Source organism: Anomaloglossus baeobatrachus, chromosome 7 (assembly GCF_048569485.1).
Source record: "Anomaloglossus baeobatrachus isolate aAnoBae1 chromosome 7, aAnoBae1.hap1, whole genome shotgun sequence".
NCBI classification, from domain to species: domain Eukaryota; kingdom Metazoa; phylum Chordata; class Amphibia; order Anura; family Aromobatidae; genus Anomaloglossus; species Anomaloglossus baeobatrachus.
In genome coordinates this window covers 281,285,139-281,307,822 of record NC_134359.1, presented here as the reverse complement: position 1 = coordinate 281,307,822, position 22,684 = coordinate 281,285,139, and the positions used below count along the sequence as shown (strand labels likewise).

Below are 22,684 nucleotides of genomic sequence, written 5' to 3'. Positions count from 1 at the left end.
CTTTACAGCCTTCTGATTGGACGGCTCATAATTTGTTGCTTCTTTGCAGCCTTCTGATTGGACGGCTCCTAATTTGGAGCTTCTTTGCAGCCTTCTGATTGGAGGGCTCCTAATTTGGAGCTTCTTTGCAGCTTTCTGATTGGACGGCTCATAATTTGTTGCTTCTTTGCAGCCTTCTGATTGGACGGCTCCTAATTTGGAGCTTCTTTGCAGCCTTCTGATTGGACGGCTCATAATTTGTTGCTTCTTTGCAGCCTTCTGATTGGACGGCTCCTAATTTGGAGCTTCTTTGCAGCCTTCTGATTGGACGGCTCATAATTTGTTGCTTCTTTGCAGCCTTCTGATTGGACGGCTCCTAATTTGGCGCGGTTTCCATCATTCTCGCTTTCTTTTCATCTGCCAGGTATTTTCAAAAACCTGAAGCAGAAGAAACATGCTCAAGAAATGTACACTGACGAAGAAGGGAAAGGGGAAAATTTGAAGACAGTGATAGATATTTGGTTGATAGACTGTAGAGACTATGTCATTTGCTATTTTGATTTGTTGTTCCCTATTTTCTTCATTCTGTAACCTATTCTGCCATTGCAAGAAAATAAATAAACATTTGGTTAAAAAAAAAAAGAAAAACTCAAGAGGCCAAACACGTAACCAGAACGGAATAGGATGAGTCTCCAATCTTTTTTTTGTAGAAGACTTGCTCCAATAATGTCCTCTAAGGCTGCTTTCACACATCATTTTTTGGCATCAGGCACAATCGGGCGTGTGCCTGATTATTATTATTATTATTATTATTATTATTTATTATTATAGCGCCATCAATTCCATGGCGCTTTATATGGGAAAGGGGTATACATAATAGGGACAAGTACAATAATCATAAACAATACAAGGCACAGACTGGTATTGGAGGAGAGAGGTCTCTGCCCGCGAGGAGGAGAGAGGTCCCTGCCCACGGGGGATCACAGTCTAAAAGGGATAGGTGAGGATACAGTAGGTGAGGGTAGAGCTGTTAGTGCGGCCTGATGCAATGGATCCGGTGCAGAATATGCAAAAACGGATGCGCCGGATTCATTTTTTTTTACGGATCCGGTATACCTGATCCGGCGAAAAACGGATACGGCGCATGCATTTTTGCATCCGTCTCGTCCGTTTTTTTTTTTTGCTGGATACGTTTTTTTCAATAAATTGGAGCATGCTCTGTTTACAAAAACGGATCCGGCGGCCGCATCCGTTTTTTGCCGCATTACACCGGATCTGGCGTCCATAGGCTTCCATTGTAAATCACGCCGGATCTCGCCGGATCTGGTGCAATACGATTTTTTGTCAGAGACAAAAAATGTTACAACAGACGATCCATCCGGCCGCCGCATTAGACAATTACAACGGATCTGGCAAAAGTCGGAAGCAACGCAAGGCCATCCAGCACAATCCGGCGCTAATACAAATCAATGGGGATCAAACTGATCCGGCGCTGGATCCGTTTTTTTCCGGATTGTGCCTGATGGAAAAAAACTGATGTGTGAAAGTAGCCTTAAGCTACTTTCACACATCCGGTTTTTGCTCTGTGGCACAATACGGCGCTCTGCAGAAAAAACGCAACCGTTTTTTTTGCCGCCGGTTGCGTTTTTTTTTTGCATAGACTTACATTAGTGCCGTATTGTGCCGCATGGGCTTGCGTTCGGTCCGGTTTTTGCCGCATGCGTCAGATTTAGCCAATGCCGCGGCCGGATGGAACGTTGCCTGCAACGTTTTTTACTCCGGCAAAAAAAACGCATCGCGCCGCATCCGGCCGCTGCGGCACATTTTTCAATGCATGCCCATGGACGCCGGATGCGGCGCGATGCGGGAAAAAACGCATCTGGCCGCCGCATGCGGTTTCTTCCACTGCGCATGCTCAGTAGCGTGCCGCAACCGGAAAAAAACGGACCGGCCGCATGTAAAAACTTATGCAAAGGATGCGGTGTTTTCGCCGCATCCGTTGCATAGGTTTCACAGCCGGATTGAGCCGCACTGCTCAAACCGGATGTGTGAAAGTAGCCTTATACTTGGTGTGCTCATCCTTCTAAGGCTTTGTGCACACAGGGTTTTCTTTTCCTGAAAACGGAGCAAAAGCTCCCAAATCTCAAAACTGTTGAAAACTTTGACAGGAAAATCCCAAATTTTTAAGGAGAACTTTGAAACGTTTCTGTTCCAAAAACTCAGCAAAACGACCAAGTGTGAGGAAGAAAATGGGGAAAGGTGTCCCCTGTGGTCCAATGGTGGCATGATTGTAGGGTCGCAATGGCATTATTATGGCACTTGCAGACTTTTGAAGGACTGCCATGTTTGTACACCCATGAAGCCCAGCCCATAGCCTGTAGCTTCTACCTTGGCTTCATAGGGGAGAGGTAATTTTACAATACACTGCAAAATGAAAGTAAAAGTAGAATGAATGTTTGGCTTGTGTAAACAGAGCAGTGATCAGCCGAGTAAGCAAAGTGATCTGTCAGGTAATTGGATTGTTTATGCCAGCATTAATTAATGGCAGCACAGCCACCCATGTGCACCCATATCACCCCATGTTCATACCAAGCACTTACATCCTGTTGATTAACTCATTTGGTCCAAAGGTGAGAAGAAAGTCAGCACAGATTGAACACGGGGCGTGACCTCACAACCCCACGTGAGCCCCGTCAGTGCCGGTACATGAGGGGAGTATAGGCTTTATTTTTTTTTACCTGGGGCAACATGGAATCAGAATGGGTTGTCCTAGTAGTGGACAACCCCTTTAAATAGGACATAGGCAGCCTGAACACCTGAGCTGATGGTATCGTAGCGGTCAATCTGGCTCGGCGGGTTGCTGTGGGAGGTGCGTAAGTGCTGTCGCTTAGAGTTTTTTCTGGCGGCCGCGAGTGCACTCTGCCCGGCTCTGCTATGAGTGGCGTGCGGACGGTTGCTGGGGTGACGCTTCCTTAGCACTGCGCCTGCGCGCTCGGGCGGGCGGAAGTTCCGGAATTCTTGACAGTTACCTCATTTCCGAGTTTCACGTCACACGCCAGTGGTTTGATTGCTGCAAATTGAAGGGGCTATTTATAGCCCTCATTAGACACACGCCATTAGGATCTTCCTCCCTGAAGAAGCGTACAACTCGTAGCGAAACGCGCGTTGGTGGTCCTCTGATCCTGTTTGGGGGTTCTTGATGGCCTAGGAGTTTTCCCTAATAGCACTTTTATACACTTGCACCTTAGGTAAATATGGTTTCCTTGCTTGATATACAGCATATATGTCTCCATAACTTGTCACCAGTATGACATCTGTAATATGGGATTTCTTCCCCTATATTTACTATATTGTTATTCTCTCTTTTAGAGGGTTTTTGGGTTTTGTTGTTTGCTGTATTTATTTGATATCCCATTACTTTGCATTATATTGTATATCATACACTATTTGGAAACCTTTTTTCCTATCAATGGGCCATCAGTCCCCTCTTTCCATTCTCCTCTGGTTGTTTGTAGATTTTTTTTATCTTGTGTCTGTTTGTGAATTTCTAATAAAATTGTCTATTTTTTGCACAAATTACTTTTTTTCTCTTGTTATTAAAATGTAATTTTGAGTAGCGCACACACCGGTCTAGCTATACCAAGGCTAGCCAGGTGTTATCATGGTTAGATCATTCATGAGAATTTTGTTTCTAATAGATAAATATATATTATATGTATGTGTGTGTGTATAAATACACTCGTGTATCTTATCATTCTTATGATAAAAAAACCCTATTGTTTGTGGTTCAGCTGCAGAAAACAATTCCCTATTGTCCCAATCTTTGTCGTACTTTACAGAAAACAATTCTCCATTGTTTGGGGCAGTTCCCCCAATGTTAGTAGTATTTTCCAGAAAACAATTCCCCATTGTCCCAATGTTTTTGGTAGTCTAGATAACAATACAAATTGTATTGAAGAAATCTTCCCGATGTTTTCCAAGTGGACTTAGGGTACCGTCTCACTAAACGACGTACCAGCGATTCCGACCACGACATGACCTGGTCAGGATCGCTGGTGCGTCGCTACATGGTCGCTGGTGAGCTGTCAATCAGGCAGATCTCACCAGTGACCAGTGACTAGCCACCAGCGACTCGTGGAAACGATGCTGCGCTTGGTAACCAAGGTAAATATCGGGTAACTAAGCAAAATGCTTTGCTTAGTTACCCGATATTTACACTGGTTACCAGCGCACACCGCTTAGCGCTGGCTCCCTGCACTCATAGCCAGGGTACACATCGGGTTACTAAGCAAAGCGCTTCGCTTAGTTACCCGACGCGTACTCTGGCTACGTGTGCAGGGAGCCAGTACTGGCAGCCTGAGAGCGGCGTACGCTAGTAACCAACATAAATATCGGGTTACCAAGCAAAGCGCTTCACTTAGTTACCCGATGTGTACCTTGGCTACGTGTGCAGGGAGCAGGGAGGCGACTTCTAGAAGCTGTGGATGCTGGTAACCAAGGTAAATATCGGGTAACCAAGCAAATCCTTTGCTTGGTTACCAGCGTCCGCAGAAGCCGGCTCCCTGCACATTCAGATCGTTGCTCTCTCGCTGTCAAACACAGCGATGTGTGCTTCACAGCAGGAAAGCAACGAGCAAAAAATGAACCAGCACTGTGTGCAACGATCAGCAATTTCACAGCAGGGGCCAGGTCGCTGCTCAGTGTCACGCACAGCGAGATCGCTGATGAGGTCACTGGTACGTCACAAAATCTGTGACTCAGCAGCGATCTCGCTATGTGAGAAGTACCCCTAAGAAACGAAGTCCTAGTCATCCATCTGATCCATTACATAGAGTGAAAACAAGGAATAGCCGAGCCACTTCAACCAGAGAGAGAATCCAAACCTCTTTCCATTTTCCCTGATCTGTTGATCCCTATAGTTGCAAGGAAAGTTCAGACTGATAGGAAGGAACGATTTACAGTACAGACCAAAAGTTTGGACGCACCTTCTAATTCAAAGAGTTTTCTTTATTTTCATGACTCTGAAAATTGTAGATTCACATTGAAGGCATCAAAATTATGAATTAACACATGTGGAATGAAATACTTAACAAAAAAGTGTGAAACAACTGAAAATATGTCTTATATTCTAGGTTCTTCAAAGTAGCCGCCTGTTGCTTTGATTACTGCTTTGCACCCTCTTGGCATTCTCTTCATGAGCTGCAAGAGGTAGTCACCTGAAATGGTTTTCACTTCACAGGTGTGCCCTGTCAGGATTAATAAGTGGGATTTCTTGCCTTATAAATGGGGTTGGGACCATCAGTTGTGTTGTGCAGAAGTCTGGTGGATACACAGCTGATAGTCCTACTGAATACACTGTTAGCTGTTATTTTCTTGCCATAATACAAATTCTAAGTAAAGAAAAACGAGTGGCCATCATTACTTTAAGAAATGAAGGTCAGTCAGTCCGAAAATTGGGAAAACTTTGAAAGTGTCCCCAAGTGCAGTGGCAAAAACCATCAAACGCTACAAAGCAACTGGCTCACATGAGGACAACCCCAGGAAAGGAAGACCAAGAGTCACCTCTGCTGCGGAGGATAAGTTTATCCGAGTCACAAGCCTCAGAAATCGCAGGTTAGCAGCAGCAGCTCAGATTAGAGACCAGGTCAATGCCACACAGAGTTCTAACAGCAGACACATCTCTAGAACAACTGTTAAGAAGAGACTTTGTGCAGCAGGCCTTCATGGTAAAATAGCTGCTAGGAAACCACTGCTAAGGACAGGCAACAAGCAGAAGAGACTTGTTTAGGGTAAAGAACACAAGGAATAGACATTAGACAAGTGGAAATCTGTGCTTTCGTCTGATGAGTCCAAATTTGAGATCTTTGGATCCAACCACTGTCTTTGTGCAATGCAGAAAAGGTGAACGGATGGACTCTACATGCCTGGTTCCTACCGTGAAGCATGGAGGAGGAGGTGTGATGGTGTGGGGGTGCTTTGATCATGACACTGTTGGGGATTTATTCAAAATTGAAGGCATACTGAACCAGCATGGCTACCACAGCATCTTGAAGCGGCATGCTATTCCATCCGGTTTTCGTTTAGTTGGACCATCATTTATTTTTCAACAGGACAAACACACCTCCAGGCTGTGTAAGGGCTATTTGACTAAGAAGGAGAGTGATGGGCTGCTACGCCAGATGACCTGGCCTCCACAGTCACCAGACCTGAACCCAATCGAGATGGTTTGGGGTGAGCTGGACCGCAGAGTGAAGGCAAAAGGGCCAACAAGTGCTAAGCATCTCTGGGAACTCCTTCAAGACTGTTGAAAACCATTTCCGGTGACTACCTCTTGAAGCTCATCAAGAGAATGCCAAGAGTGTGCAAAGCAGTAATCAAAGCAAAAGGTGGCTACTTTAAAGAACCTAGAATATAAGACATATTTTCAGTTGTTTCACACTTTTTTAAGTATTTCATTCCACATGTGTTAATTCATAGTTTTGATACCTTCAATGTGAATCTACAATTTTCAGAGTCATGAAAATAAAGAAAACTCTTTGAATGAGAAGGTGTGTCTAAACATTTGGTCTGTACTGTATGTGGTTGTGTGTGTTGTAGTTAGTAGAATAAAATACTGTAAACTTTTGTTGTGTATAATAAATATTTTTTATTATTAGTACACAATTACATCTCATAGTTACATAAGTTAAAAAAAAAGACCTAGGTCCATCTAGTTCAACCTTCCTCCACCAATTATACATTTTATCACTAAATTATCTATACTCCACAATGTTGTGTACTGAGGAAATCATCCAGCCCTTTATTAAAAGCTGTTATAGTATCTGCCATTACTACCTCTTGTGGTAGGGCATTCCACAGTCTGACTGCTCTAACTGTAAAGAACCCTTTCCTATTTAGCTGCCGGAATCGCTTTTCTTCCACTCGCAGTGAGTGCCCCCTGGTCCTTAGTTTTGTCTTTGGAAGAAATAAGTCATGTGCCCGTCCTTTGTATTGACCACACATGTATTTGAGATCTCCTCTGAGACGTCTTTTTTTCTAATCTAAACAATCCCAACTTTTCCAACCTCTCATCATACGGGAGGACTCCATTCCTTGAAATAATCTAGTTGCTGCTTTTGAACTAACTTCTGAATATCCTTAGGCCTTGTGCGCACTAGGCGTTTTTGCTGCGTTTTTAGCGGCGTTTTTTACCGCGTTTTTGTGCTGAAAACGCAGTGACATTGCTTCCCCAGCAATGTCTATGGGTTTTCAGAAGTGCTGTCCGCACACAGCGTTTTTTTTTAGCTGCGTTTTTGTGGTGACCACAAAAATGCAGCATGTCAATTATTTCTGCGTTTTTCACTGCGTTTTTCACCCATTGAGTTCAATGAGATGTTCAACAACGCAATGAAAAACGCATATAGCTGCGTTTCTATGACTAAAAACGCAGCTATAAACGCAAGGGGTGGGTACTAAAGTGACGTGTACAGGAAGAGGATTCCTTCTGTTGGTAAACACAGAAGCATGAATCCTCCCGGTACCGTCACCGCTGCTTCCACAACCCGCCCGGTGCCATGTCAGCTCCGTGCGGCGCCATGTCTGGGCGGGAGGTGGAGGCAGCGGCGAAAACAAAAGTGAACAGTAGAAAAAAAAAAATGTCATATATACTCACCTGTCTGCAGGGTCCCGGTGCCATGCCCGCTCCCATCTCCTCCCGGTACCGCCGCTCTGGCTGTGTGCAGTCTCCCCGGGGCACGTACGAAGCTTGCAGGACCTGGCCGTGGATCACCTGATGCAGTCACCTGACGCATCAGCTGATCATAATTCTCGCGGTGTCGCCGGCTTTTTCGCGCCCGGCCGGCTATCAGCTGATCCTGCCGTCAGGATACTTCATCAGCTGATTACCGGCAGCTCCTGCAGCGATCGGACGGGATCAGACTCTCATCCGATCGCTCCAGGAGCTGCCGGTAATCAGCACAGACGTGAGTATTTATTTATTTATTTTTATTTTTTTTTTGCACCAATGCATCAGCTGATTGGCTTTTATACAATCAGCTGATGTGTGATGTGCTTCAGCCCCTAGAACCTGACACATCATCTGACCGCTCTGCCTTCCAGCAAACCGATCAGATGATATTGGATCCGGATTGGACGACGCGGGACCCTGACCCAGGATTACTGCGGAGGGGGGTTCTTTATTTCAATAAAGATGGAGTCACTAATTGTGTTGTGTTTTATTTCTAATAAAAATATTTTTCTGTGTGTTGTGTTTTTTTTTATCATTACTAGAAATTCATGGTGGCCATGTCTAATATTGGCGTGACACCATGAATTTCGGGCTTAGGGCCAGCTGATAATATACAGCTAGCCCTAACTCCATTATTACCCAGCGAGCCACCCGGCATCAGGGCAGCTGGAAGAGTTGGATACAGCGCGGGAAGATGGCGCTTCTATGAAAGCGCCATTTTCTGGGGTGGCTGCGAGACTGCAATTCACAGCGGGGGTGCCCAGAAAGCATGGGCACCCTGCACTGTGGATTCCAATCCCCAGCTGCCTAGCTGTACCCGGCTGGACTCAAAAATTGGGCAAAGCCCACGTCATTTTTTTTTTAAATTATTTCATGAAATTCATGAAATATAAAAAAAAGGGCTTCCCTATATTTTTGGTTCCCAGCCGGGTACAAATAGGCAGCTGGGGTTGGGGGCAGCCTGTACCTGCCTGCTGTACCCGGCTAGCATACAAAAATATGGCGAAGCCCACGTCATTTTTTTGGGGGGCAAAAAACTCCTGCATTCAGTCCTGGATGGAGGATGCTGAGCCTTGTAGTTCTGCAGCTGCTGTCTGCTCTCCTGCATACACTAGTTCTGCAGCTGTCTGCTCTCCTGCATACAATGAACATTTTGAAGAAGGAAATGACATCAGACCTTTTTTTTTTCATCAACAATCTTTAATGGCATTGTGCACTGAATAAAAACGCAGTGAGCAAAAACGCAGCAAAAAAACGCACCAAATCGCGGTAAAAACACATGCGTTTTTATCGCGTTTTTTAGCCGCGGGTGCATTTTTTCAGACAAAAACGCACATAAAAACGCAGCATGAAAAAAACGCCTAGTGCGCACATACCCTTATACTACAACTTACAATTAACAGACACATCAACAGCTGTAGAGAAGGTATACAGAATTGCTTATAAAGCACTTCTCAACATTTGTGCTTATAGGGTCCAAATAACATGTTCTGTAAAAAAGCCCCAGTGCTGACCATACAATGCTGTGTCAGTCTGATTAAGGGTAAGTTCACACAGTGCGTTTTTCGGGTTTGTTTTTGGCCTCAAAACAACATGACTTTGCTTTCCCAGCAAAGTCTATGAGTTTTCATTTTTGCTGTCTGCACACAACTTTTTTTTTAAGCTGCGTTTTTGAGCTTAAAAAAAAAAAGCCCCAGTGCTGACCATACAATACTGTGTCAGTCTGATAACGCCCTTTATCCTGTGTGTACCCACAACTAACAAGAAGTGATAAGCTAGAAATGTCCATACAGATGTGTGGAGAGATTACATGCCACAATTAACAGGGGCAGAAACTGCAATGTGTGCAAAGAGGAATACAGAATAGCACACACTATTATTAGTTACTATAATATTACTATCATATCATATTAGAGTTGTATTTAATTCTACTAGTGTAATTCACAATGTATATGTCAGGATTTTGATACAGTAATCTCTATCTAATCCTGACATATGGTGTCCTCTTTTATTATTGCCTAGTGATATATTTTTTTGTTTTTTTGATATCAAAATTCTACTAGTGTAATACACATTGTATAATATTAGTTAATATAATAATATTATCCTGCTAGTGTGATATTAGCTAATATAATATTTTCTAATATTATTCACACTGTGTATTTTTTGGTTTTGATTGGGCATATTATGTATATGGCCAATTATACTATTATTATTATTACCCGTCCTGTGCTATTAATCAGCTTTTATAACTCCCCGAGTATTGTTTGTATAAAAGACAGACACATTAAAAGTTTAAATTCTTTATTCATCAAATGTCATTTGCATTCAGTTAAATGTCAGAGCATTACAATTAAATCTGTATTAAAACAGAACAATATAAAAGTATTGCAAGCACTGGCATAATGCACTATTTAATAACATACAAATATATATTACATCTCTACATAATAATTCAGTGCATTACAATTCAGCATCCGGCTGTTACATTGTGGCCACATTGATTGTAGTATCGGGAGAGTCCTTTTTTTAGGCATCAAACTTGTTTGTGTGATACCTAATGGAGGATGTAAAGATTGAATTGGACGCGGGGTGTGGATAGAGGCTGAGGCTTAGATACACCACTAGCTTCATTGATAGGCAATTTTAAGAAGTCTAAAAGCGCTCTAGTAGTGGGATTACCCACAATGGGTATATTTTAGGCTAGTTTCACACTTGCGTTGAACGGCATCCTTTGCATTGCGTTGTGTGACGGATGCAACGGATGCGTTGCATATAATGGCACAATGGATGCAACGGATCGTACACAACAGCGGAAAGCTTTTTTTTTTTTTCTTCTTTACAGTTTTACCGGCAGCAGACTATTGTGAACGATCAGCTGATCAATGGCCGGCGGCCGGGCACTCAGCTGAGCACTCTCACATGCCGGCGGCCGGGCGCTCAGCTGAGCGCTCTCACATGCCAGCGGCCGGGCACTCAGCTGAGCACTCTCACATGCCGGCAGCCGGGCGCTCAGCTGAGCGCTCTCACATGCCTGCGGCAGGGCGCTCACCTGAGCGCTCTCACATGCCAGCGGCCGGTCGATCAGCTGACGCCTTCAATTTCTGAGCTCCTGAGAAGGTCCCTGAAGGTCTCCTTCTTCTGCAGATTAATTGCCAGGACGTTGAATCGGTTCCTGACCTACGGTCTTGTACCACTTCGTACTCAGTACTGGTAAGGTAATTGGGTTTTCTGGTGCCAACAGTCCTCCTAGACTACGTCCGTCACACCCCTGTCCAATGTCTCTGCTACCGGTCCCCGACTCCTGTGGTCCCGGACCACCGTCTGCGACCCAACCTGTCGCCTTTCTGAGAGCTACAACTCCCCAGCTCCTCACTCTTTGAGGGCTAACACTCAACTGTCTGTCTCCCCTCCCACCAGTCTGCCTGACCCCTAGGTGGGTGGCCCTGCTCCAACTTGACCAACCCACTGGTGTGTCTGCACAGGTCATGGTGTGAGGTGTGGTTGGGATTTGTAGTGCAGATGTTAATGACACTGTTGTTGGGAACCTGGAACCAGGGTGGGTAGGCCCTGCACCCTGGGGGACAGGATGCAGTTCCCTATAGCACCTTGATGTATTCAGGGGCGCTACATATACAGTGTTAATACTGTATTTGTACAGCATAGTCCTTTCGCTGGCTCTGCAGAGAGGGTTTGGCTCCATCTACCGGTTATTGTTGGTAGGTAACCCATGACTAGGCATTGTTTACAATCCAGAGAGACAGGCTTAATTGCAGTGTTCGAGTATACAGAAGATAGAAGGGAAGCGGTTCAGTTTATAAATGGACCCCTAGAGTCTATTACAGTTCAGACATTACTAGTATTGCGAGATAAACAGTTGCTGCTGATATTGGACCTGAGAAGAAGCTCAGAAGGTCTTAGTGTTTTGGTGGTAGATGCTGTTAAAGGGGGACAACTGGAAAGAAGTTAGCAGTGAATATGTCTGAATGTTGTCTAGAGAAAAAAAGAGGAGAATGTGATGTGTGAACGGCTGTTGGGAGCAAACTAGAAGGTACTGTGCAACTAGGAGAGTCTTGACAGTCACTGAGGCTTGAGTGTGTAAGGACCTGTGAAACGGTTTAGCCTTGCTGAGAAAGATTAGTAGAAGAAAACTAAAGGCCGCTTTACACGGTACCGATATCGCCAGCGTGCGTACCCGCCCCCATCTGTTGTGCGACACGGGCAAATCGCTGCCCGTGCCGCACAACATCGCCCAGACCTGTCACACATACTTACCTGCCCGGTGACGTCGCTGTCACCAGCGAACCGCCTCCTTTCTAAGGGGGCGGTTCGTTCAGCGTCACAGCAGCGTCACTGAACCACCGCCCAATAGAAGCGGAGGGGCGGAGATGAGCGGGACGTAACATCCCGCTCACCTCCTTCCTTCGCATTGCAGCCGGGAGGCAGGTAAGGAGAGCTTCCTCGTTCCTGCGGTGTCACACGCAGCGATGTGTGCTGCCGCAGGAACGAGGAACAACTTCATTACTGCTGCAGTAACGATAATTGAGAATGGACCCCCATGTCACCGATGAGCGATTTTGCACGTTTTCGCGACGATGCAAAATCGCTCATAGGTGTCACACGCAACGGCATCGCTAATGCGGCCGGATGTGCGTCACCAATTCCGTGACCCCAACGACTTCGCATTAGCGATATCGTAGCGTGTAAAGCCCTCTTTAGGCTTACTGATCCATCTTGCCTATGAGAAACAGCTGATGACATATTCTCTGCACTGACAAACATTATAGTCGGAGAACGTATCAGAATGTCCGGCAACCTGAAGTCCAAGGTGGAGTTTACCGAGTATTCCAGGAGGCTTGAAGGACTTCATGCCGAAAGCCCAGAGAAGCAATTCCTCAGAAGGACTGTCATTGTTTTTGATACTGAAAAGTGCTTCAGTTTCACTAGGCCGCTTTCACACTTTGCTGTGACCTCCGTTCAGTGGTCCCATCGGGACTTCCATCTGAACTCCCCCCGCAAAACTCGTTTCAGATAGAAGCCTGACGGGACCACTGAATGGAGGTCAGAACGCAATGTGAAAGCGGCCTTAAGGAGCATAGCATGGGCCAAGACATCTATGTGACCAGCGATCTTTGAGAAGGGACTACTTGAACTTGTGACTGTACAAACTAAGGCGAAGGGAGGGAGATGATAGATATCCTCAAGTAGAAGTGTCAGCGGGGATTATTTGCTGCTGGGGTCACACGACCCATCCTGTATGCGAAGAATTGAGATGAGTGGCCAGAACAGGATCAGGCACATGGCTTACTATCCACTGATGAGGGCTATCATTGTCCCACAAGCAAGCGGCCATCATCAATAATGGCAGTCCCGGCTGAGAGCTCCATGGTGGTGATCACTGTGGTATACCCTGCGCCAGTGAACTCATCAGTAACAACTGCCATCTCAGAATTGAGAATTTTGATAGTGACCGATCAATTCTGGCAGAGAAAGAGCCATATGTCTTTCAATTGTGTCTCTTTCTGTACATGTTCTTCAATAAAGGAAGATCTGTGTTGTCACACATCTCTGCTTATGTCCTCACTAGCTGACACAATGCATTTGTCATAGGAGATGGTCTCTCTTTGGGATCTGGTCGGATAATGAGGACCTTGATCCTTGCTTCTTTCCTACAGTCTTCGGTGGACTTCTTTATGTTCCTTGTGGACACCGCACCTCAGCATCGGCAGCACACAAGCGGGTTCTTCTCACCCACCAGTGACAACCAGACCGTTCCCTTGTGAGATGCTCACAGTCCAGGGCTTGCGTGCACACTATCTTTTGTGGCCTTCACCAACCCAATTATACACAATGATGATAGTTTCTCACAAATGTCTGGTCTTCCATTACCTGAACAGTCGCAGAAAGCCTCCTATGCTTTCCCTGGTCATCCAAGACACCAAAACAACAAAGGTTCTTTTATTGTGTCCGTCCACATGCTGTTAGTTCGGGCCTTTATCCAACAGTCTTAGTGGTCATCTGAATGGCTGCCCTAGATCACTGACCCTGACTGGAAGGAAAGTCCCAACTTAGGTACTGTCACACAGGTACGACAGCTCTCTTCTCCCTTGTAAGGGTTGTTACACTATGTGTTTCCGTTAATAGAAAGAATCACAGACCTGGACAGATCACCAGATATTTATACTTCTCTTTCACGTATGATAGTGGCAGAACAAGTACAATGGATGCAGGTCACATTTAAGGCTAAAGCTACTGTCACAAGGAGATTTTTGCAGGCATCGCCAACTGTCATGGTGGCATCAGGATCTGTAGAAACTACAGATACTGACACTCCCTCTGCTCGTTTCTCTGAGGCCTGTTATCAGGTCAGGGAGACACGGGCATCGACCCACAGACATAGGCAGATTAGCAAGAGTTAATCTTTATTGGGTTGCTTGTTACTCTCTTTGATCACATGCTGTGGGGGAGCCAATGATGTTCACTCCTATATAAGCTGGCTGGACTCTTCCATTAATGTCAGCTATAGCTTCTCTATGCTGGTCTGGTGAGGTGTTGTGGTCCAGACTTTCTGGTGGTTGTTGTGCATTATTCCTATGAGCGGTTGTGGTGTTAACCCTTGTTGTCTTTTTGTTGCTACCTTCCTGCTCTTGCTTTTCTCCTTAGTCTGTTACTGTGAGTTTGCAGTGTGTCTGAGTTTTGTTTTTTCACTGTCTGTCTTAATTTGTGATAGCGTCATAATACTGCCCCTTCCTTCCCTGGGGTGGGGGGGTAACAGATTAGACCTGATCAGGAAAATAGCCAGGCACGCGACTCAGGCATCTCACCCATTAGGTGTAAGTCTGAGGTTAGGGATAGCCTAGAGTCCCCTAGCGTGAAGGACAATATAGGAGCCCCCTGTCCCTCGTTATCCTACAGTCACATCATGACAGCTACATGGCGACTCTAGCATGGATTTTGGTACAACACTGTGGACCTTTGAGATCGCCTTATTAGATATTTCACAATTGTGCACATGATAACATTCCTGTTACCGGCCTCATTGTACACACCAGCGTCTAATAGTAATATTTTTGGTGATGAGGGAGGCTATGTACACAGAGTTTTGGGAAAATTTTAGAATATTCAGAAAATAAGAGTGCTCCATGTGCTCCGTGACCATTAAACAACTGTAAGTTGATCGGTAGTTGCTTAATATTCTAATAAGATGGACCAAGAGCAAAGAGAACAATCATTAAATGTATATCAAGGTTCTTGGGAGCACCTGTTTACATAGGACAATGTGCTGCCGAGAATTATGATTTTTAAGAAAAGATAAAAGTCAGTTTACTCTACGATCGAGCGTTTTACTTATTTGTCAGGTACTTGTATAAGAGTGCTTGTTCCTATAATGACCAGCGTAAATCCATCCTCTGTATACGACTGCAGGGTTAAACAATCAGCCACCGCCAGGGCCTGTAGATCCCACGGGGGTCAACATCAGACATGCACGGCTCCCAAACAAAGAACCGGGAGCGGGAACCTGCGTTACACACCAGGCAGTCCCATTTTCTACAAACAGTGCAGAGGAGAAAGACTACACTACCACACCCGGGTGAGGAAGTAAATACACCCGTCTGTGGAGGCCGGCCACCATCATTTTGGTTTACCACAGGACCTGTGTACTTCTTCTCATCGTGAGTAACATCCCCGGCATGGCCGGGTGCGCCGGTCCCTGCACTATTAACCCTCAGCGTAAAGACACTGGGCCCCGGGGCATCCATCCCTACCCACGGAGGGGTTAACAACCAGCTGCCATTACACCTCCCCGGGCCTCCCATAACTGCAGCAGTGGTGCCGTACCTCACCACACACCGTGGGTGGCGTCACAGACAACCTCCCTTGTAAATAAACCCCCCCCTTTTTCACTCGTGGGCGGCGGAGCGCTGCTCGAGCCCGGGTCCAGTTCCCACTCGAGCCACGGAGAAGCCCTATATCCGAGCATCCCCGAGCAGCCCCTCACGGAGGTCTGGCCCCCCCGCCCGCGACAGCAACATCGAGTACTACAGCTAGTATACCGTATATATCATGTGCAAAATAATATATATATATATGATTAATATATGAGGTATTGGTCGATATTTTGGCCAAATAAACACAACCTTGCAACCCACGTCAAGGGTCCTCATTGTTTTGTGAGTCCCTTTGATAAAATTAAAAGCAAAAGCCACAGAATAAGGAATTAAAATTCCCCAAAATTTCATAAGTGCAATATAGCAAAAATAGGGGCAGCAGAATTTACCTGCCCGGGTCACAGAAAATACTGCACTAAAAATGGAGGCAAAATACTGATGAGACCACCACTCACAACCTCCCGATTCACGGAGGGGGCGACTCCTCAGTATTAGATAAGGCTTGTATAGGGCACTGGTCACACACATGAAAAGCCCAGCTCCTGTATACAAATAAATATAACATGGAAAAACAATATAAAGTAAATTCATGTGGCATTGGTTGATATTTTGGCCAAAATACACAAAGCTCGCAACCCACGTCAAGGGTCCTCATGTCTTGCGAGTCCCTACCCTAAAATTAACAGCAAAGCTACAGAAAAAAAAAACCTAAAATTCCCCAAAATTTCCTATTTAATATACAAGAGCAACAGCATTAATCTGCCCAGATCACAGACTAATGCCCTGACATGGGACCGGACAGGATAATACTTTTGCTCTATATTATATTATTTGGAACTTATACATTTTTGGGGATTTTAGTTTATGTTTCTGGAGCTTTGCTTTTAATTTCTCCCTCTTTAACTAAACCTTTTTTTCCCCTGAATGTTGGGATCTGTCTGAGGCCGTCGGCCCCAGGAACAGCTTCATAGCCTTAAGGTTGAAAGACACAAGTTCATCCTAAAAGCTAATGTGTTGATCCAGAGGAAGGCGAAAACCCCATGAGGCAAAAGACAATTGCCCCATATTAGGGGAAAAATTCCTTCCCGACTCCACATACGGCAATCAGACTAGTTCCCTGGATCAACGTCCCATAATCTAGTGCCAATAACCTGCAAATAGTCAAGAAAGACGCACAGGCCTCCATGACCATAAGATAATGCGGCGGAGAGGTCCATAATCTCATCGCTCACACTGTAAAATAACCCTAATGGAAATAAGCTACTTAAAGCCTTTTTCCTAAATTTTAGAATCTATCTAAGGCCATCAGCTCAGAAAGGCTTCCTCGGACAGACCTGGCACAAGCCACTCCAATCTGCAGGTCCAAAAGGAACCCTAGCCTTCATCATTGCACCCCTGAACAAGTGTAATGATGAAGACCAGGGTTCCTTTTGGACCTGCAGATTGCAGTGGCTTGTGCCAGGTCTGTCTAAGGAAGCCTTTCTGAGCTGATGGCCTTAGATAGATTCTAAAATTTAGGAAAAAGGCTTTAAGTAGTTTATTTCCATACTTTCCACAGGCCCACGGTTGCATCCACAAAGTAGCTGCTGGCCGGAGGAGCGAGCTTGATGCTAGAGTAGTTGAATCAACCCTAACTGAAAAAGCTATCTAATGCTACTCTCTCTTGTTAGGACCAGTCTGAGACCGTCAGGTGGAAAAGGCTTCCTCAGACAGACTTGGCACTAGACTCTCTATCCTTCAGGTTCCAAATGAACCCTAGATTTCAATCTTGCACCCTCACCAAAATAAATTCTAACTAACACTACTTTCCTAAATGTTAGAAGCTTTTTGAGGCAATTGGCTCAAAAAGGCTTCCTGGCACAGACTTAAGGCCAAACACTCCAAAGGAACCCTGGCATACACCTTCGAACTGTATATACATCACAGGTGACACTGGGGGCACATACATCACACAAGGGGCTGGGGACATGTAAATGCCCCCAGCCCCTCCTGTGATGTATATGCCCCCAGCATTTCCAATCTGATGTATATGCCCCCAGCATCTCCAATGTGATGTGTAAGTCACAGGAGATGTTGGGGGCATACACATCACAGAAGACGCAAGGGGCATACACATGACAAGAGGGGCTGGGGGCATACACAAGAGGGGCTGGAGCACAGACACCACAAGGGGGGCTGGGGCACAGACACCACAAGGGGGGCTGGGGCACAGACACCGCAAGGGGGGCTGGGGCACAGACACCGCAAGGGGAGCTGGGGCACAGACAATGCAAGTGGGGCTGGGGCACAGACACCACAAGAGGAGCTGAGGCACAGACACCACAAGCGAGGCTGTGGCACAGACACCCCAAGCGGGGCTGGGGCACAGACACCACAAGAGGAGCTGAGGCACAGACACCGCAAGGAGGGCTGGGGCAGAGACACCGCAAGGGGGCTGGGGCACAGACACCGCAAGCGAGGCAGTGGCACAGACACCCCAAGAGGAGCTGAGGCACAGACACCACAAGCGGGGCTGTGGCACAGACACCACAAGCGGGGCTGTGGCACAGACACCCCGAGCGGGGCTGTAGCACAGACACCTCTAGCGGGGCTGTGGCACAGACACCCCGAGCGAGGCTGTGGCACAGACACCCCGAGCGGGGCTGTGGCACAGACACCACAAGCGAGGCTGTGGCACAGACACCCCAAGCGGGGCTGTGGCACAGACAACCTAAGCGGGGCTGTGGCACAGACACCCCAAGCGGGGCTGTGGCACAGACACCCAGAGCGGGGCTGTGGCACAGACACCCCAAGAGTGGCTGTGGCACAGACACCCCAAGCGGGGCTGTGGCACAGACACCCCAAGAGTGGCTGTGGCACAGACACCCCAAGAGTGGCTGTGGCACAGACACCCGAAGAGTGGCTGTGGCACAGACACCCCAAGCGTGGCTGTGGCACAGAAACCCCAAGCGTGGCTGTGGCACAGACATCGCAAGCGTGGCTGTGGCACAGACACCCCAAGCGTGGCTGTGGCACAGACACCCCAAGCGGGGCTGTGGCACAGACACCCCAAGCGTGGCTGTGGCACAGACACCCCAAGCGTGGCTGTGGCACAGACACCCCAAGCGTGGCTGTGGCACAGACACCCCAAGCGGGGCTATGGCACAGACACCCCAAGCGGGGCTGTGGCACAGACACCACAAGCGAGGCTGTGACACAGACACCACAAGCGGGGCGGTGGCATAGACACCGCAAGGGGGGCTGGGGCACAGACACCCAGAGCGGGGCTGTGGCACAGACACCCCAAGAGTGGCTGTGGCACAGACACCCCAAGCGGGGCTGTGGCACAGACACCCCAAGAGTGGCTGTGGCACAGACACCCCAAGAGTGGCTGTGGCACAGACACCCGAAGAGTGGCTGTGGCACAGACACCCCAAGCGTGGCTGTGGCACAGAAACCCCAAGCGTGGCTGTGGCACAGACATCGCAAGCGTGGCTGTGGCACAGACACCCCAAGCGTGGCTGTGGCACAGACACCCCAAGCGGGGCTGTGGCACAGACACCCCAAGCGTGGCTGTGGCACAGACACCCCAAGCGTGGCTGTGGCACAGACACCCCAAGCGTGGCTGTGGCACAGACACCCCAAGCGGGGCTATGGCACAGACACCCCAAGCGGGGCTGTGGCACAGACACCACAAGCGAGGCTGTGACACAGACACCACAAGCGGGGCGGTGGCATAGACACCGCAAGGGGGGCTGGGGCACAGACACCCAGAGCGGGGCTGTGGCACAGACACCCCGAGCGGGGCTGTGGCACAGACACCCCAAGTGGGGCTGTGGCACAGACACCCCATGAGGGGCTGTGGCACAGACACCCCATGAGGGGCTGTGGTACAGACACCCCAAGCGGTGCTGTGGCACAGACACCCCAAGCGGGGTTGTGGCACAGACACCACAAGGGGGGCTGTGGCACAGACACCACAAGCGAGGCTGTGGCACAGACACCGCAAGGGGGGCTGTGGCACAGACACCGCAAGGGGGGCTGTGGCACAGACACCGCAAGGGGGGCTGTGGCACAGACACCTCAAGCGGGGCTGTGGCACAGACACCCCAAGAGTGGTTGTGGCACAGACACCCCAAGCGGGGCTGTGGCACAGACACCCCAAGCGGGGGCTCTGGCACAGACACCACAAGGGGGGCTGTGGCACAGACACCACAAGCGAGGCTGTGGCACAGACACCGCAAGCGGGGCTGTGGCACAGACACCGCAAGGGGGGCTGTGGCACAGACACCCCATGAGGGGCTGTGGCACAGATACCCCAAGCAGGGCTGTGGCACAGACACCCCAAGCGGGGCTGTGGCACAGACACCCCAAGCGGGGCTGTGGCACAGACACCCAGAGCGGGGCTGTGGCACAGACACCCCAAGAGTGGCTGTGGCACAGACACCCCAAGCGGGGCTGTGGCACAGACACCCCAAGAGTGGCTGTGGCACAGACACCCCAAGAGTGGCTGTGGCACAGACACCGAAGCGTGGCTGTGGCACAGACACCCCAAGCGTGGCTGTGGCACAGACACCCCAAGCGTGGCTGTGGCACAGACACCCCAAGCGGGGCTGTGGCACAGACACCCCAAGCGTGGCTGTGGCACAGACACCCCAAGCGTGGCTGTGGCACAGACACCCCAAGCGGGGCTGTGGCACAGACACCCCAAGCGGGGCTGTGGCACAGACACCCCAAGCGGGGGCTCTGGCACAGACACCACAAGGGGGGCTGTGGCACAGACACCACAAGCGAGGCTGTGGCACAGACACCGCAAGCGGGGCTGTGGCACAGACACCGCAAGGGGGGCTGTGGCACAGACACCCCATGAGGGGCTGTGGCACAGATACCCCAAGCAGGGCTGTGGCACAGACACCCCAAGCGGGGCTGTGGCACAGACACCCCAAGCGGGGCTGTGGCACAGACACCCAGAGCGGGGCTGTGGCACAGACACCCCAAGAGTGGCTGTGGCACAGACACCCCAAGCGGGGCTGTGGCACAGACACCCCAAGAGTGGCTGTGGCACAGACACCCCAAGAGTGGCTGTGGCACAGACACCGAAGCGTGGCTGTGGCACAGACACCCCAAGCGTGGCTGTGGCACAGACACCCCAAGCGTGGCTGTGGCACAGACACCCCAAGCGGGGCTGTGGCACAGACACCCCAAGCGTGGCTGTGGCACAGACACCCCAAGCGGGGCTGTGGCACAGACACCCCAAGCGGGGCTGTGGCACAGACACTACAAGGGGGGCTGGGGCACAGACACTACAAGCGGGGCGGCAGGGGCACCACAAGGGGGGCTGGGGTACAGGCACCACAAGGGGGGCTGGGACACAGACACCACAAGCGGGGCTGGGGCACATACACATTACAAGAGGGGCAGGGGCACATACACATTACAGGAGGGCCAGGGGCACAGACACATTACAAGAGGGGCTGGGGCACATACACATTACAAGAGGGGCAGGGGCATCACAAGCTCGGTTGGGGTACAGACACCCCAAGCGAGGCTGTGGTACAGACACCCCAAGCGGGGCTGTGGCACAGACACCACAAGCGAGGCTGTGGCACAGACACCCCAAGCGGGGCTGTGGCACAGACACCCCAAGCGGGGCTGGGGCACAGACACCACAAGCGGGGCTAGGGCACAGACACCACAAGAGGGGCTCAGACACATTACAAGAGGGGCAGAGGCACATCCACATTACAAGAGGGGCAGGGGCAAATACACATTACAAGGGGGCACATGCACATTACAAGGGGGGCTGGGGCACATACACATTGTAAGAGGAGCTTGGGCACAGACATCACTGGAGGAGAGCGCAGACATCACTGGGGGGAGCACAGATATCACTGGGGGGAGCGCAGACATCACTGGGGGGAGCACAGACATCACTGGGGGGAGCACAGACATCACTGGGGGGAGCACAGATATCACTGGGGGGAGCGCAGACATCACTGGGGGGAGCACAGACATCACTGGGGGGAGCACAGACATCACTGGGGGGAGCACAGACATCACTGGGGGGAGCACAGATATCACTGGGGGGAGCGCAGACATCACTGGGCGGAGCACAGACATCATTGGGGGCATCGCAGACATCACTGGGGGAGCGCAGACATCACTGGGGGGAATCGCAGACATCACTGGGGTTCCCCACCCCTGGTGTAAAATATCCCTGACAGATCTTACACCAGGGGGGGGCGCGTCATGAAGGATGGCACAGAAAAGCCTCAGCCTTGGTTAGCCTTCCTATCCTGGTTACTATCCAAAAAGGCAGTAAAGGCGCAGGGCTCCTCGGTGTATAATCCAAGGGCTCCATCCAAGGTTCCACGGTGTATAATCCAGGGACTCCACGGTGTATAATCCAGGGGCTCCACGGTGTATAATCCAAGGGCTCCATCCAAGGGCTCCACAGTGTATAGTCCAGGGGCTCCACGGTCTCTATTCCCAGGGCTCCTCTTTCTTCTTTCTTGCTTGCGTAGCTTGGTCCATCGTCCTTTTGCTTTATGAAGTATAATGGCTGTTAGGCTCTCAGGAGCGGATTTTTAGACCCTTTGATCACTGTGACATCACAAAGTGATGACCTAGGCAAGTGAGTGTCGCCTCTTTATGTAGTCATCGTGTGAGGTCAGCTATAATTTGCATATTCCATGATGTCATAAACCTATGATGTCACCACAGTGAGAACAGACATGAACGTTCCATTCTGGTCCCGGCCGTCATCATCATCTGAAAACAGCGGCGCACAGATGTCTCAGTTTTCATGTCTAGTTACAAAGCAGAGGACTCAGTTCTATAAAAGGCAAATGTGCGATCGATGGCCGCCCCCAATTCACAGCTCTGGAGCCGCAGATCGGCCACCGAGGATTCTGGGGAAACTGAGTGACAGATGATGAACTAAATAAAAACTCAGAATTTTTAGAAATCCGGGAGAGACCCCTGGAGATGTGATGGTTAAAACTATTTACAGTAAATATATAAAAGGCCCGAATAACCTTTATTATGGGGATCGCAGGGGGCAGGACGCAGGACACAGGGGGCAGGATGCAGGACACAGGGGGAAAAACAC

At 48.9% G+C, this 22,684-nt stretch overlaps 1 protein-coding gene across 1 annotated transcript in view; it reads right to left on the bottom strand.

Moving 5' to 3' along the window:
• The window catches only part of RNPS1 (RNA binding protein with serine rich domain 1), a 51,040-nt gene extending 38,465 nt beyond the window's left edge, over positions 1-12,575 (bottom strand). The window contains exon 1 of the mRNA XM_075319783.1: positions 12,545-12,575. Within this exon, the coding sequence (XP_075175898.1) occupies positions 12,545-12,575 (31 nt within the window). The remainder of the gene's footprint in view (positions 1-12,544) is intronic.
• Between the last annotated feature and the right edge of the window lie 10,109 nt (positions 12,576-22,684).